The sequence below is a fragment of the Uloborus diversus genome, chromosome 2 (genome assembly GCF_026930045.1).
Source record: "Uloborus diversus isolate 005 chromosome 2, Udiv.v.3.1, whole genome shotgun sequence".
Taxonomy (NCBI): domain Eukaryota; kingdom Metazoa; phylum Arthropoda; class Arachnida; order Araneae; family Uloboridae; genus Uloborus; species Uloborus diversus.
The window spans coordinates 79,745,821-79,763,477 of record NC_072732.1 but is presented as its reverse complement, the minus strand read 5'-3'; the positions used below and the strand labels follow the sequence as shown (position 1 = coordinate 79,763,477).

The 17,657-nt window shown below is 33.0% G+C and overlaps 1 protein-coding gene across 1 annotated transcript in view; it reads right to left on the bottom strand.

Moving 5' to 3' along the window:
- Positions 1-17,657, bottom strand: part of LOC129216375 (acid-sensing ion channel 4-A-like) — an 86,753-nt gene that overhangs the window by 51,578 nt on the left and 17,518 nt on the right. Inside the window, exon 4 of the mRNA XM_054850588.1 lies at positions 16,737-16,858. Within this exon, the coding sequence (XP_054706563.1) occupies positions 16,737-16,858 (122 nt within the window). The remainder of the gene's footprint in view (positions 1-16,736; positions 16,859-17,657) is intronic.

Below are 17,657 nucleotides of genomic sequence, written 5' to 3'. Positions count from 1 at the left end.
CGAAATATGAGGTTAAGGTATATTGGTTCCTTGGACAGAGTAGAGACAAATAAGTTAATTAAAAGAGATCAACGATTACAAATCTGTAAGAAACCTAAAATTGATGAACCTGATGTTAATGCCAGTAAAACAGATATTACAATTGAACCTTTACATGACATTCTAATAGAGAATTGCGGAGATGACAGTGACAGTTTACCATCGACCTCTCAAATGCGAATTAAACTTCCTGCGACTGCATTGATGAGTGATAGATACGGGATATCAGATAGAGCCACTGCCGCTATCGCTTCAAGTGTTTTACAAGACATCGGCTTAATCAATGAAGGAGATTTATCGCTTGTAATAGACAAGAGCAAGATCAGACGTGAAAAACATAAAGTTCGAGAGTCCTTACAAACCGAAAATAACAGTGCTATGATATATGGGGTATATTTTGATGGGAGGAAGGACAATGTTTATTTCCAAGAAAAAATTGGTAATAAAATGTATCGGAGACTGAAGAAGGAAGACCACATAAGTTTAGTACAAGAGCCTGGTGGAAAGTACATAGGCCATTTGACACCAGTAAGTGGCACAGGAAGCGAAATGGCATCAACCATTTTGAGTTTTTTAGAAAGTAAGGAATTTGACCATAATGAGCTTGTTGCTGTTGGATGTGACGGCACAGCAACAAATACAGGTTGGAAAAACGGTGCAATACGTAATCTTGAGATTAAACTTGCCCGCCCCAATGGTTCATATGCTTGCTTCATTTCAATGAACTGCCGCTGAGACATTTGTTTGAAAGTGTAGATGGTGAGACTTCAGGGCCAACAAGTTTCTCGGGAACAATTGGCAGACTTTTATTGAACTGTGAAAAACGCCCGGTTGTTAATTTTGAAACAATCACTGGTGAAGATATAAACATAACAAAAACTGACTTGAGCAAGGACCAAAAGTACTTACTTGACATATATCAAGCAGTGAAGACAGGAGAGTGTCCTTCAGATCTTGCTGTGAAAGATCCTGGTCCTCTTAGTCATTCTAGGTGGTTGACATGTGCAAATAGGACACTAAGGCTATACATATCTGAAGTATGAACCCTCTGAAGGACTTAAGATGCTTGTAGACTACATTATGAAAGTATACGCCCCAGTTTGGTTTGAAATCAAAAGGCATCCATCAGTGAAGTTTGGACCCAAGCACATCTTCAAAGCTATTCAGTCGTCACGTCAGCTACCCGATAATGTAAAGCATATCAGTGATCCTGTGATGCAGAAGAATGCTTTCTTTTGTCATCCGGAAAATATGTTAATATCAATGGCAGTAGACGAAAGAATCCATGTTCGGCAGTTAGCTTTTCGAAGGTTGCTAAAAGCTAGAAATCAAGAGCCCAAAGGGAAATCCGTGCGTACATTTCAACCTCCGACCATCAATTTTGCTGCTTCAGATTACATTGAACTGATTGACTGGTCTCAGTGTAAACTTTCACCTCCTCCAGCAATGAACCATGTGTCAAATGAGAGCTTAGAATAACTGATTGGTAGTAATGTTTTGCCGGAGTTTGACCCGATGAAATTTCCTTGCCATACTCAAAGTGTGGAAAGAATAGTAAAACTGGTAACTGAGTCTTGTACAAAAGTTTGCGGGAAAGAAAATAGAGATGGCTTCATAAGAGCAACACTGCTCTCAAGATCAGTCATGCCATCGTTTAACTTTAAAAGTGAATTCAAGACAATGTCTAAAGATGATAAGTAAACTTAAATTCACTATCATGCTAGCAAAGAATTGGGGAATGTAAATATGTAAATATTGTAAAAAACACCCCTACATTTGGATGGATGGTTGGGTAGGGAGTGGGTGGAACTCGAAGTGCAGCCACCTCCCCGTGGTGAGTTCTGGGTAGTTTCAATGTCTTTGAGACGAGCTAAGAGCTGCACACATACATGCATCGATCACACTTTCATTTTTAAGTGTAGTTAAAACCTTTTAACTATTAATTTTGGTACAACGATGTGATTTAAATATAGTCAAAAATGTCCGAATTCACCGATTTATTACCATTTTATAACTTTTTTTGCGAGCCAAAATTATTTTAAAACAGCAATAAAACCATTTTTAAAATCAAATGTATGTTACATACTGTTGTTTTTTTGGTGTTGGATAAAAAAAACATAATTAGAATTTTTTTTCAACATTATGAAAATTTTTGAAAAAAATTGATTTTTTCGTAATTTTAGGCGACATGCGCGAACTATAGATGATAATTTAGAATTTTTTTATTATTTTTCCAGAATTCAGGGTACAAAACTGCAACTTTTGAGGGGTAATCGGATACCAAATTCGAAAAAACGTTTTTTTCGAACCACCCTAATATACATATGTCGAAAAAAATAAAGAATTTTCAAACAATGCATCATAGGGGTATTATTTCTAATCTGGTTGAAATATAACTCGAGAATTTCCGTCGAATTCAGTCATCGAATAGCAGACATGACAGCAAAAGGCTCCAAACTTAAAATTTATTACTGGATTTTACCCATCTGTTCGTTTTCAAAAATATATAACATCAGCATGCTCATAGTTCTGGGGAAATAGTTGTTAACAGACGTATTTAGAGATACTTTAGAGATGCTTGAAAACAAGTGATTTTGTTTGCAATTGGTTTTGCTACGTGAACTTGCTACTCTGTTTGTGAAGTTATAATCGTGTTGGTAGTTTTTATGATTTAATAACTTTCTGCTGTTATGGATCGATGGTTGAAAACTGGTAGTTTGGTTGAGCGACAAATGGACAAGCAGTCAATCGATCAACCCTCAACATCAGCAGTAACTTTCGAATCAACACAGGATATTGAAATAGATAGCTGTAATGAACTGCCGCCTCCCCCGACTAAACAGAAAAGTGAACTAGGGGAGAAAAAAGGAAAAAAGCGAAAATATGACAGTGACTATTTACAAATGGGCTTTTATTTTACTGGAGAAGAGTCTGAACCTAGACCGCTTTGTCTTCTCTGCAACGAAGTTCTAGCGAACAGCAGTTTGAAACCGTCACTTCTGAGAAGACACCTCGAAACAAAGCATCCGACACACAAGGACAAACCTATCGAATATTTTAAAAGAAAATTGAAATATAATAAAAAGTGTAGCGTCTTTACGTTCCTGTTAGAATCCAACGAAGATAGTAAAATGGCCCTTGAAGCTTCATATCGAGTCAGTTATAGAATTGCAAGATCTGGACAGCCACATACAATTGCAGAAAATTTAATTGGACCGTGTGCTAAAGATATTGCTAAGTGTATGCTGGGAGAAAAGTCAGCAAAAAAAATTGACCTGGTTCCGCTATCAATCAACACAGTATCACGCAGAATTACTGATTTGGCAAGTAATGTGGAGAAAGAACTTGTGAATAGAATAAAAGAGAATAATTTTGCGATCCAGCTTGATGAGTCGACTGATGTAGCAAACGCTGCAATATTACTTTTCTATGTTAGGTATATTTTTAACGATACAATTAAAGAAGATGTACTATTTGCAAAACCTTTAAAAACCAACACAACTGGAGAAGCAATTTTCGAACTGGTCAACAGTTACTTTGAAGAAAATGGAATAGATTGGTCTTTGTGTGTGGGTGTGTGCACGGATGGTGCAAAATCAATGACAGGAAAATTTGTTGGCTTTGTGGTGCGAGTAAAGAAGATCAACGAGAAAATTGAATGGACTCATTGCTGCATTCATAGACAAGCATTATCATGTAAGCGTATTCCCGCAGAATTATCCGCTACTTTGAATGATGCGGTAAAAATTGTAAATTTCATAAAATCACGTGCCACAAACTGCCGTCTATTTCACGCGCTTTGTGAGGAATTGAGAAGCCTTCATGTTACTTTACTTCTTCACACAGAAGTTAGCTGGCTTTCCCGTGGCAAAATTTTGACACGCTTATTTGAATTGAAGTCAGAAGTCCAAGCATTTTTTGTTGATCATCCATTTTACTTGTCCACTTGCATATTCGATCCTCTTTGGATGCAAAGGCTTGCATATTTAGCTGACATCTTTTCAAAATTAAATGAATTAAATCTATCCTTGCAAGGTGCAGTTGTTAATATTTTCGTTGTATATGATAAAATTGAAGCTATGGTAAAAAAATTGAATTTCTGGATCCAATGCCTGGAAATGGATGAGTTTTCTTGTTTCACTTCTCTTAGTAGTTTTTTATCAGAAAACTCAATGAAACTTGATGAAAGCGTTAAAAGAAATGTATGTGAACATCTGCAACATCTTGAACTAACTTTTGACGAGTATTTTCCTAATAGGCGTAACGTCCCTCTCTCAAACAACTGGATACGCAATCCTTTTGAAGGAAATCCATGCTTGGAGAACACCCTGACATTACCTGAAAAGGAAATGCTCATCGAGTTATCCTGTGATAATTCATTGAAAACTACCTTTAAAGAGCTCTCGTTAATTGACTTCTGGCTCAGTGTAAGAAATGACTATACCGTTTTGTCCAAAAAAGCAATTCGAATTTTATTACCATTTTGTACAACATATCTGTGCGAGAAAGGATTTTCCTCCTATACTTATCTCAAAGATAAATACCGAAGCAGATTGAATGCAGAGCCTGATTTAAGACTCAAACTGTCAGACATTGAACCAAACTTTCAGTTTCTTTGTTCCGTCAAACAGCCACAAATATCGCATTAAGGATTTTTTCCCCAATTTAAAGTATGCTTTAAAAAAAAAGTTGGTTTATAAAACTTCTTGTTTATAATTTTTCTTGTAGATGTAGTTTTAACTTTTTATTAATGTTTGCACTTAATGATATTTTACAATTATATTTTTGTTTATTGCAATCAAATGCTGCAAAAAATGGAAAGCAAACATGCTGTTTTTTTATTGTTTCTTACATGTTACTAATTTCAACATCAGGGGGTTCGCGAACTTTTTTGCCTGTTCCAAGGGGTTCGCAAAGAGAGAAAGGTTGGGAACCGCTGTTCTATTCTAAAGCAATATTTCCTGTTATTAAAGATATTATGTCTGAATATGCTTTTTTGTGTTTATTCATTTATTTTTTTTCAGAAGGCAGTTGAAATAAATGCTAGGTTATGTTTTCGGTTTATAAAAATAGAATGCGTATTGCTTGTTTATTCTATCGCAGCAAAACAAAATGGCGAGCTGCTACCAGCTGTTGATTACCATCACCTGGTGCTTGAAAGTTTTCTGCGTTTAATATTCCCGCTCAGATTTAACAAATAAAAAAGACTGGCAAAAATCAACTAATTGAATTGAAAACGGATGGGGAAAGAAAAATAATATTAAATAGAAGTGTTGGCTTAAGGAGTTTAAATTATTTCCCAATGTTTTTTGTATTAAGAAAAATATTCTCCCTGTAACGAATTGTTTGAACACAGATTTTTTTTTTTTTTTAAGTCTTTATTTCGAGTTTTAGATCCGTCTTTTTAATTTTTAATGTCGTTTTGACGAAAAACCAGCTTTGCTCTTGTATCAATCGGCATACTATAAGTGGAATTAAATTGTATTAAATTATGAGCAGAGTATGTTTTGTGCCATTTTTAAATAGGATCGAATTTATGTCGAATCAAGGGGCAAAAAAAATCCTCAACCTGACCTTTTCATATTTTCATGAAACTTTCTAAAATCTTCTCTTCCCCTTCTTAAATTTGTAAATAATTTTGAAAAAAAAAAAATCACTCATTCATAACTTATGATTTTGAAATTCATTAAAAAGCATTTGCTGGTCGGCAGTGCTTTCAAATATTTAACTGCATTTCTATGAGAACTTCAGTCTTGTAAAGTTGATCCTTTTGAAATACAATTACGTGCTCTTTAATTCGATACGTAAATTGAAAACCTTTTAAAAATATGTTTCTCACAGAATTTCAAAAATACTTGAGATAGTGTCTTTTATCTCAAAAAATTAGTGCTAATCAGGGGTGTTTGTGATTCCAAATTTCCGAAACTTTTGGGCTGACGCAATCTTAAACTAAAAAAGTATTTTTAAAAATTTTTTAAAGTAGTACTTTTCAAATGATTTCAAATGTAAAGGGGGCAACTTCCATAAATTTCACTGTCTATAGTACAAAGTACTTGAGTCCACCATCGTCCCTGGTACTATCCCTTAATGGTTCCACTCTTAAAGTATTTTTTTTTTTTTTCAAAATCTCTAAAAGACATTATCTCAAAAAAAAAAAAAGATTTTTTTTCCCCTGAATATTGAGTTATGTGGAAAAAAAAATTTCGAAGAGTATTTAAGTTACTGATCAAGTTAAAGTGCATGTAATTGTCAGCCATTACACAATCCTGATGCTCCCATAGCTTTGAGATATCATTTCAAAGCACTGCAGGAAGACATATTAACAAACATAAATTACTCATTAGTTGCGTCGCCTGGCTTTGCACGGTCTACCTCGAAAATGAAAGTTATGTCAAGTGACCATTGTTCAGCAATCACTCTTGAACAAAAAACTAAAAAAATCAGTAACATTTTGCGGCAGATTCCGAGAAAATAACCAAAAAGGGAATATTTTAAGTATCTCGTTCACAGGAAAACCCTCAAAGCAAAACTCAGAATTTTATTTGTTCATGTTTGCGAAAAAAAATGCAACAGATCTCTTTTCTCAATGATTTTCTGCATGCTACAAATTTCAATAAAAGCATTGTTACGGAAAATTGATGAAGCACTGATAATTTAAATGGAGGAAAGCCCTCGAAAAATAGGAATTTTATCTCGAAATCTAAGTATTATAATTAGTAGTTTTCAGTTGATATCTCCGCTAATTATTATCGGGGGATTATTTTGCATAGTCAAACATAAATACGGGAAAATTACCAATACATCGATACCTGGTTCGATGTTCAGTTTACTGGCGTTCGGGAGAAGTAACTCGGATAGAGATAGATTAATGCATAGATAGATAGGTACATACGCTCAGTTTTTAATTATGTAAGATGAATTATGAATGATTTTTTTTCAAACCATATGCATCTTAATGATATAAATGAGCAAAGTTTCTGAAAGTTTCATGTTAGTCTGAAATGGTCTGGTTGAGTGCCTAGTTGATTAGTTGATTTAACATGTGAGTGACCCAATACGAAATAGAACACTAACAAATGAAATAAGCTTATTTTTTTTCTTCTCCTGAAAGCAGCAGGCCATGTTTTATATGTGTACTAACTGGTTTTCCTATGTAAAAGTAGAATCAAGTTATGACACTTAAAATTATTACCCAATTAGACTAAAAATACTAACCAATTCAGGTTCCATATCAAACAACAAATAAACACGCAAAAATGATGCATAAATGCCGAAATAAAGAGTATCAATTTATTTTTAAAATAATGAAAATATGTTTTTTGCAGTATGAAATGGTGGGAAAAAAAGTACAGCGAAACCTGTGTAAGTTGACCACTTGCGGTGCACTACTTTAGTGGTCAACTTTAGCAGGTGGTCAACTTATAGAGGTTGAATTATATGACACAAATCTAATTCTATGCCTGAAAATAGCGGTCAACTTAGACAGGTGGTCAACTTACAAGGGTGGTCAACTTTACAGGTTTTACGTACTATCATATAAAACGCATAGAACTTTCTTAGTGATTTTTTTTTTAGTGATTTGGACAAATTAAGGGTCTTTCTTGCTCGATATATAGCACATAAGTCACAAACATGGGTACTCGAGTTGGATTTTGAAATTTCTTTAAAAGCAGCATGGTTTTTCTGTGATTAAAACTAGAATCATATTTTATGTTTTTTTTTACACACATCATTACGTAATTTTTTTCATTAAAGAAAATCCCAAGTCAGATTGTCTCTTATGTTAAAAAAATTTATTGCTTCTCTATGACTACTTCTAAAAAATGATGAACACACTGGGCTCCCAAGGTATGACCAACGGTTGTATTGTACCATTGGATTTGAACATTTCGGGTTACATTTTTTTCCTACTTATTTAGTTTAATTTGTATCATTCAAAAAATAAGAATGTTTACGTCAGGTGATTTTTGACTGTACTTCAAATTTTTCACGCACTTAATCTTATTATAAGCTGCAATTTTTGTCTTTTTATTTGTATTTTCATTTCAGGCAGCCAAGGTCATTAATGGGACAAAACGATCAACGCCTTTCTTTTTAATTCCTTTTTGGTTGCTCCTAAAATCAAAATATGTGTAAGAGTTTATCATGTAAAGTGAAGGGTATTTTGTGATTAAATTTTTTTAAACTTATTTGCGTTACTTCATTGATTTTTTGTGTGACTTACGTTATTCTTTTTGCAATTAACTAAAGAATATAAGAATATAATTCACATGAGTTTTTCTGAGGGCTAAGAAACATCTTGCATTTTAGAGAAAGAAAAAAAAGGGGGAGTAGAGGAAATTCAGGGTTTTAACCATAAAATTCTTTATACAATCAAAAAGTTAATGCCGTAAAATGGCTTTACTAGGGAAGTCCGTAGAAAATTTGAGACCCTTTTCAAGTAGAATCATAAAATGATTCAACCAATGTAATTTTTTTTTTTATCATCCAAATATTATTATTCATCACAGACCGACTAAAAAGAAGCAGGCATTTCAAAAAAAAAATTCCCTAGCACATTTTTACATTTGTGATAGTTTTACTAATGTTGCTGTATTTTATTTTTAAAATTTATTTCTCCATATATGTAGTAGAAAAATCTTAGCCATTACAGTGCATCATTTGAAAATTGTAAGAACTTTAAGGGGAGTCAGTACCCTAAATACTTTCAAAAATTCGATTTTTTGATTTCTATATATTTTGATACTCCATTTCAATACCTTTTTAATGATACAAACTTCTTGATCGTGCTCATATGAGAAGTAAGTTAAAATAAGCTTTAAAAAAATGTAAACATATTTTGATACGGTATGTCGAGAAATGGTATTTTTGAAACTAAATGTTCCTTTTTCTCAGAACCTAAATTGTGTTAGACTTTGAAATTTTTGCTACCAATTCCATACCTATAATTAGAATTTTTTAAAAAAAGCTTCCTTTCTGTAAAATTTTACTTCAGTATAGAGAAAAATGTCTACTTAAGGTACAGAAAAAATTCATAATTGTATCTTTAATAGATTTTCAGAGAAAGGTACATGAACATGTGCAAATTAACATTGACGGTATAGGGGGTACTAACTCCCCTTAAAATAGGTATTTTATTTATTGAACTATTTTAATTTATTAATGTACAGGATTCGTCAAACCGGGCCCGGCACGAAAAAAAAAAACTCGTGGGTTTGTTAACACGAGCCAATTGAAAAAAATAAACTATCTCAATAAAAACGATTTTTTTTTTTTTTCAAAATTTGCCGCACATTGAAACATTTACTTCAGAAACAAACTACATATAAGATCTAAAATAAATAATACCGAGTACGAAAATTGGCATCTGTCTTTCTGAACAACTTCTTAAGTTTTAGGAATTAAAACTGCATATAGATTTCACGATTAATTAAAAAATATTTCTTTGCTGGGAAGCCAAACTAAGCAATTTACTTAATTTATTTCAATCTCTTTTAAAGATTTTCTTTTCTTTTCTTTTTTTTGTATTGTTCGAAAAAAATGATTTGATTAACTACATCAGGGAATCTCTTTTTTAATAGATGCTTAATGCAAGATTGCAAAGTGTAAAGGTAGACTACAATAATCATAAAAAATTAACCAACTGTGTAATGACTATTCCAGATTCCATAAACTGTAATCATACCTGAAAATTTTCTCACATATTCCGAATTATTGTGTGCAAAATTATTTTGCGACTTTATAATTACTAATTTTAATATTTTATACAGTTCAAATTTTTATTTCCAACTTCTTGTGTGGAAGGATATATAAAATACTTGATATGATTCATGGTTATGGTTCATGCGGCTCTTTTTAACGCAAAATTTAGTCAGAGGTTTTTTTTTAAATAAAGTGAAGAAATAAAATACTACTAAATGCCTTTTGGGACTAAAAGGAAAGCTTTTCTCAAAATGTGACATACTTGCTTCTCTATGGATGAATCTGTTTTCTATTTATGGTGTGGTTATGTTTCAGAAAAATTAATTTTGATAATATTTCACCTAAATGCTAAATATTTTCAGTAAGTTTTTCAGAAGTTAGCTAGCGGTGTATTTTATGTGTTTTATGTAAATGCACATGGTTTTCAAATTCATTTTTTTCTTCAATTTTGACGATTTTTGTAATAAATTTGAGTAGAAATAAATTCAGGATTTAAAATTATTCATAACTCTATGAAAAAAAAAGTAACAAAGTAGTACAGTTTAAACAATGTTAAAATAGTGATCAAGATTAATTTTTTTTCTTGTCCGCAAAGTCCGTAATTTTCAACAATGACCAGGGTACTTCATAAAAAAAAAATCCAGGGTAACTAAGGTTTTTTAAATTACCCCGGTTTTTCTTCAAACTCTGTTCATGTACTCATGGGAAATTACTTTTAAAGTTATGTTGTAATACACCTTGAATAAGCCCAAGAGTCGAACCTCGAAATTGTGGTGTGGCTGCAAGACGCACTGCTAAAACTGCTCTATGGAGCTGCATTTCAGGACAGTAAATCCTCTACAAGTGTTCATTTCATCAAAATCTGTAAATTAATCGGTATTTTTGTAAATTTTGTGTTATTATTTAGTCTGCATAACAGAAAATATAAAACCCTAATTTACAAAAACTGTACACATTTAACAGATATTGTAAACAAAAGGTTACAAAAAACTACGTTTAGGAAAAAGTGCACAAAATCTGAGCATTGTAATGCAAGGTAGTATTTACGGGAGGAGTCGAAGGACCCTGACCCCTCTCAAAGTGCCAAATTTTGCAAAACGTTAAATTTATATTTTCCAAATTTGGCTAAGCTTTGATATTACCTGAATTTTTGTATAAGATATTTTTGCATTTTACTAGAGGATAAAAACTCCCCTACTTGAGTTTTCGAGCATCAGAACACTTCTGTACTAAATTTGGAAAAGATCCGTCGTAAACTAGAATTGTCAGAGGAAAACCCCTTTATGAAGGAAGACCAAACTCCCTCCCCACCCCTTTGTAAATTTTTGCGCATCAAAGGAATTATGTGCCAAATTTGGCAAATATCATTAACTTGATTTGTAAAAAGGAAAACGCGCTATGGGGTTTTTCCTCCCTCAGGGTGGGAAGAAAACTCCCCTATGTGAAATCCTGAACATCAAAGGACCTCTTAAACGATATAACATAAACTGAATTTTGCATAAGGGCAAATCTTCTTTGGGGGAATTTCCACCTCCATAGGGAGGCGAAAACTCCTCTATGTGGATTTTTCAGCATCAAAGAAAGCTATGTGCAAAATCTGTCAAAGGTCCAGTGTAAACTAGATTTTTGTAAGAAGGAAAACCCTCTATGTGAATTATTGAGCATCAAAAGACCTATCAGCCAAATTTGGCAAAGATCTGACGTAAATTGAATGTGTACAAGGAAAAACCCTCTCTATATTGTTCCCCCATCGGCAGGGGCGAAAACCCCAAGGGAGTTCTTGAGCATCAAAGTATCTACGGATCAAATTTGGTAAACTCGATTTGTAAAAGGAAAAGTCCTGTATGTGGGCATCTGCACACCATAGAAATGGGGCGAAGACTCCCCTATGAGACTTCTTGATCATCAAATGACTTGACAAAATTGAGTGTGCCAAATTTGTCAAACATCCGACATAAACTGGATTTTTTTGTAAAGAAAAATCCTCATTGTGGTGTTTTTTGAGGGGGAGGGGGTTCTTTCTATGAGGAATTTTCGATCATCAAAAGATTTCAGTACGAAATTCAGCAGAGATCTGACGAAAACGGAATTTGTAAGTGGAAAACCCCCTTATGGGGTACACCCTTCATTTTTTCGAATTTTTTTACCTGTGAAAGCAGAATATTCAGTATTGTTTTGTTAACACCAAAATGAAACGTCATCCTACCACTTTAATGTAACGTAATATTCCACGTTCAAAATTGGTGCAAAAGTGGTGGTACAACACCAGATTTTGACGTGCTATACGAGATCGATCGACGAGACACATAGACGCTTTTTAGACCGTTCTAAGAGAACGTAATTTGAACGTGTCGGTTGGTGTGCTCTGAACGTGTTATAGAACGAGCTTTGAACTCCTTTGTGCTGCTTGGGATTGAACAAAAAAAAAATCCCTCGAGATTTGCCTTATGTCTGACTCGAACCTACGCCCACTGGATCGGGATGCGGTTCGCGATGCCCGCGTCTTCAGGTCGAGCCACCGCGGTTTCCTGAGTTCCTAGCATTCTATATTATAATTAAATTTACCCCGTTACGCGCGTTATGTCACAAACCGGTTTACCCTCCCACAAGAAGTAATCACTTCAAAATACGGCAATAGGAAGTATCCGAGATTGTAAATAAATTTGCTCTGCTTTATTCACTGCAAGAAGAGATTTTTGCTCTGATTTCAAGCACTAATAAAATAAAATAATCTATTAAAATAAACTATGTAAAACAAACTATTCTCAATTATTTTTCGAAAAAGCTTATTTATTCATCGGTGATGGGCTCACTTTTCTATGAGACTTTATGACTAGTTTGTAAAGTTTTTTTTTTTTTTTTTTTTTTTTTTTTTTTTTTTGAGCAAACAAGAATTGCTTATTATCCTCAATTGACTAAAGTGGATGTTGCTCCGATTTTTCAGATTGCCATGACGACGAGAATAAGCAAACTCGTTGTTTTTACATTTATTAAGAGGATAAATTTTCGTACAATTTCCGGACAAAATTTCCAGATTACTGATCCGTACGATTTAATATTGATAAGAAATAAAAATGCATAACGTTATACGCTGTAAATAACCTTTATGATAAGTCTTACTGGTGGATATCGGCCATAAAATATTTATCTTTATAACCGCATCCTGATCACTATTTTGTTTATATATAGATAGTCCTCATCTAAATATATAAAGGTGACGGTGTTTCTTTGTTTGTACCCGATGGCCAGAAGACCCCATAGCACCTACAGCTCTGAAACTTAGCACAAAATTCGAACCTACTCCGGGGGTCTGCACCTCGAAGCACGAATTCTAAATTTATTATTAGTTTTTTCATAATTAATTAATTAAGCTGAAATTTCGGCTAATTAGGGGATAACCCCCCCCCCCCCCCCCCCCAAACATTATATATCGTTGGAAAGGGTTTTCCTTACCGAACAAGATGATGTTTGTTCCATTTTTCTCAATTAATTAGAACAGGAGATATAAGCGATTCTAATCGAGCCAATTTTCAAGGCTTCTCTTTCGAGAAATTGCTATAACACTAGGCCCAATTTCCAGTCAATTTTCAACTATAACACTAGGCCCATTTTCCAGACAATTTTTCAATCACTTTCTTTTTTAACCGACTTCAAAAAAGGAGTTTATGATTTCGTATTACGGCTTTTTATGTGTGTTTTCGAATTATTCTAACACTACTGCACCGATTTGAAAAAAAAAAATGTTTGGCAGGGTATACTTCCCAGTTGGTCCCATTGTAATTTGGTCTGGATCTGATAATAGGTCCCGGAAAAATCCAAGAAACTTTACATTTCATACGTCATGGTCACGTGGTGTTGCTGTGATCGGTGTATTTTCACACCTAAGGTTTAGGCTTTCTCTTTGAACGATATTTAATTCTCGCCGCACATGGATGATTAATTTTCTCAACGCTGCGCCGCATGGTAATTTTTTGTTATAGGTGTCATTAATGTATTTATTACTGCGTAGCAAAAGCAGTAAATTAAATATATTTTGCTACTTTAATAGTTGAATCAATTACCTTAACATTTTATTTACTAATAAATAACTTTATTTAGGCACTGAAATATAAAGTTCTTTAATTAATATTCCAATTTTTAAATATATTTAGTGTTCCATTGAGGGGGAATTGAATACAGAAAACCCCTCCCCCACGATTTAATTTATATTCTTTAATAATATACATTATCACTGTATATGATTTCTGAAGTTTGACCAATATTCTGGACTTACTGTTTCACGATGAGTTCAATTTGAAATTAGGGTTACATTAATTAGCAGGCTTAAAAAAAGAAGGAGGTTCTGCACTCGTCGGATTTGTTTTCCTTTGTACAATGTTCCATAAATACACGAAGACACCTGTACCCAGGGGCGTGCGCAGGGAGGGAGAGGGACACCTGTTGGCCCGGGCCCGAGCCTGGAAGGGGACCAATATTTTTGTAACTAACGGTGAAATATAGGGGTAAACAATATGGAGAGGAGCCCGGGAAAGTCATTTGTGACGGGCTCCAAAATTTCTGTGCACGCCCCTGCCTGTACCGATAAGGAAAAGTCTTTTTTTTGTTTGAAACAGCATAGTTCCTCGGCGGTCTAATGTTAATCAAGTTCAGGTTTGATGAAATTGAAGGAACTCTTCAAATATCATACTCACATTTAAATCGATTTGTACTTTATTAACTTTGTATATCGTCTCACTTAGTGAACCGGTTTTTATGTTTTTTTTTTTTTTTTTTTTTTTTTTTTGTTTGTTTAGTGGTGGTTTTGTTTAGAGGTGGTCTAACTTAGGTTCCAAATCTTTGATTTACCCTATTTAATCTTTAGGTAAAAGTTAAGGGTAAAACAATAAATTTCATCCAATTTCCCTCACAAATGATTAAATATAAAACCCATTGATAAACAAAGGCCATAAAACAAAGGTTTATACTTTCTTTACCTATAGTTAAAGAAAGTACTAAAAATATATATTATTAAGCGTAATGATAGTGAAAATTTTGAATTAAGTATTCTCTGAAGCAAACATAAAATTCATTCTAGTGGAATTTTTAATCTTCAACTATAGTGGGGCCATGTGAAGAAACATGCGACTTTTATCACGAGTTACATGACACTAATTGCGAAACATAAATTACAATTTACAATATTACAATTCTAAAAGTTACAATTTTACAAATTTAAACTTAAAGCGATTTTGGGTTTTTTTTTTTTTTTTTTTTTTTTTTTTTTTTTTTTTAGTGACTCGTACATTTGCTTTCGGAAAGCAAACTTTGATAAAGTTGAACAAATGATGAAGACAATTTTTTTGTACATAGTTACGCGTTTGAAAAAACCTTTCTTCACAGTCGTCGAAAGTCTCCGAGACGCTCGCCGTGTTATTTACACCACTAAAAAGCAAAAAATAAATTACTTTTAAATAAAAAAAAACCGCCTTCAAAAAATACTCAGGAACTAAAGAGCAAAAAATAACTGATTATACTTACATTCTTTTTCCCTACCCAAACATAGAAATGAAATTTATTTTACAATTCCAGTACAAAATCAACTAAACTAAACACCGAATTATAAAATAAACACAGATTTAAATTACTATACGATGAATTATTTTAAATACCTAACTAATTATATACGATCTCTTAATTTTTAATAACCTTTTGAAGTCGGGGCTTCCAATAAACTACTACATAACGTAACTGAGTAGGTTTAGTTTTAAAGACTAATATCGCGTATAGTTAAATTAGTGTTTAATTCAGGATTCGGTGGGTTGTCAGTTACGTTATGTGGTTGTTTATAGGAGGCCCCGACTTCAAAAGGTTATTAAAAATTAAGAGATCGTATATAATTAGTTAGGTATTTAAAATAATTCATCGTATAGTAATTTAAATCAGTGTTTATTTTATAATTCGGTGTTTAGTTTAGTTGATTTTTGTACTGGAATTGTAAAATAAATTTCATTTCTATATTTGGGTAGGAAATAGAATGTAAGTGTAATCAGTTATTTTTTGCTTTTTAGTTCCTGGGTATTTTTTGAAGGCGTTTTTTTTTTTTAATTTATTTATTTAAAAGTAATTTATTAAACATTTTGGAGGAAGTTGCCTTTGTTGCTTATGAATATTTTACTGTTATTACTTTATTTCAAATTCATTCTTCGTATGTTAAATGATTTTTTTTTTAAATTAGAAAGTCGCTTGGTGAATTTGGCGATGAATTATGGAGTTTTTACATTTGAAAGCTACTGTAAATGTAATTTTGATATAATTTGTTTTTCTTTAATTCAACGGATTTTCTTTAAATTTTTAGCACAGGCATCGCTGTGCGGGTACTGCTAGTATTACCTATTCTGGAAAATCAGTATTTATAATATCTGTACCTCAGAGCCAGAAGCAGGTAAATCACCTTCTGATAATTTTTCAAGAGAGGGGGGGGGGACTTTTTTACTTTTTTGTGGCGCATGCAAAGGATTCGACGCGCGCTCTTTTAACCTTTCTAAAAAATTGAAAAGGACTTTTTTTTTTAAAGAATTACGTTCACATGGCTCGATGCAGGATAGACTTCTACACACTATGCAATAATAGACGGTAAATCGCAGTTTTTGAACTTAAGTCCTTCTGGCTCTTAGGTAAAGATATGAAGAGTGGAAATTTCTTGGTAAATTCCATTTGTAGAAACAAAAAAATCTAGGAGTAGGATCCTAGCGAAAAAAAATTTGAATTCAAAACGTCAAAGTTCAAATGAATACTGGATTTTTTTTTACCTTAGTGGCTAATAACAGTTGAGCTGCTGAAGACGCTCAAGCTCGTAATCCTGCATATACGCATTTCTTGACTTCAGTTTGGATTTCCTTTAAAACTCTCTTTTTTATTATTAAAAATATGTATTTTATTTTCACTCCATTTTGACATTAAGTTATTTTAAGCACAAAAATCTTCTGTATAAAATTTTGTGAAAGGAAAATATTTACCTGCTGACCTTGGAACCTTTTCTGGAACTGCATCCGGTTGCCCATATAGAGAGAACATCATGAAACAGTTGAACGGGATCTGTATGGAATGACTTAAAGCTGGTACTAAAATAGGCTCCCCGCTAAAACAAAAAGCTATTTTAAGTCAGGAAATAAACGAACAGGATTCTCTTCACGTTCACCTTTTCTCTTGAAAATTGTTAAGTTAAAAGTAGACAACATTTTGTATTCGGTTTTTAGGATTGTTCAGAGGTGTCCACAGGGGGGAATTGTTGTGCCTTAAAAATGGGGGGGGGGTAATTATTTTTATTTATTTAAAATTATTTATTAATTTATTTTTGATTTAATTTATTAATTTAATTTTATTATATTTATATTTTATTCCATTTATTTATTTAGTTTGTGTGTGTGTGTGTCATTGGCGTAGTACAGAACTTTTATAATAAAAGTAGTGGCACCTGCGCGGCTTTGCCCGTAGTAGAAAATTAAAAGGTCTTTTGATTCGCCTGTATATTTACAAATAATGTATAATGAATTTCTCGGCAATTGGCTTGCCCATGTTACGGTTCCACGTTATGATAACTTGGTAATTTACCCGTCAATCTTATAATAATTTTGCTCGGGAAAATGTTCTTAAAATTGGAATAGAAAAAGAACAAAATCGAATTTTCGAAAAATCGCTTCGAGGTGCACAACCCCATACTACAGACTAATTCTGTACCAAATTTCATGAAAATCGGCCGTACGGTCTAGACGCTATGCACGTCACAGAGATCCTGACAGATATCTAGACAGAGAGACTTTCAGCTTTATTATTAGTAAAGAAGAAGATAATAGTAATAATGATAACAGTAATTAAAAATAAATAAATAAACAAATAAATAAAAAGTATTTTTTTAAATAAATAAATAAAACACACTA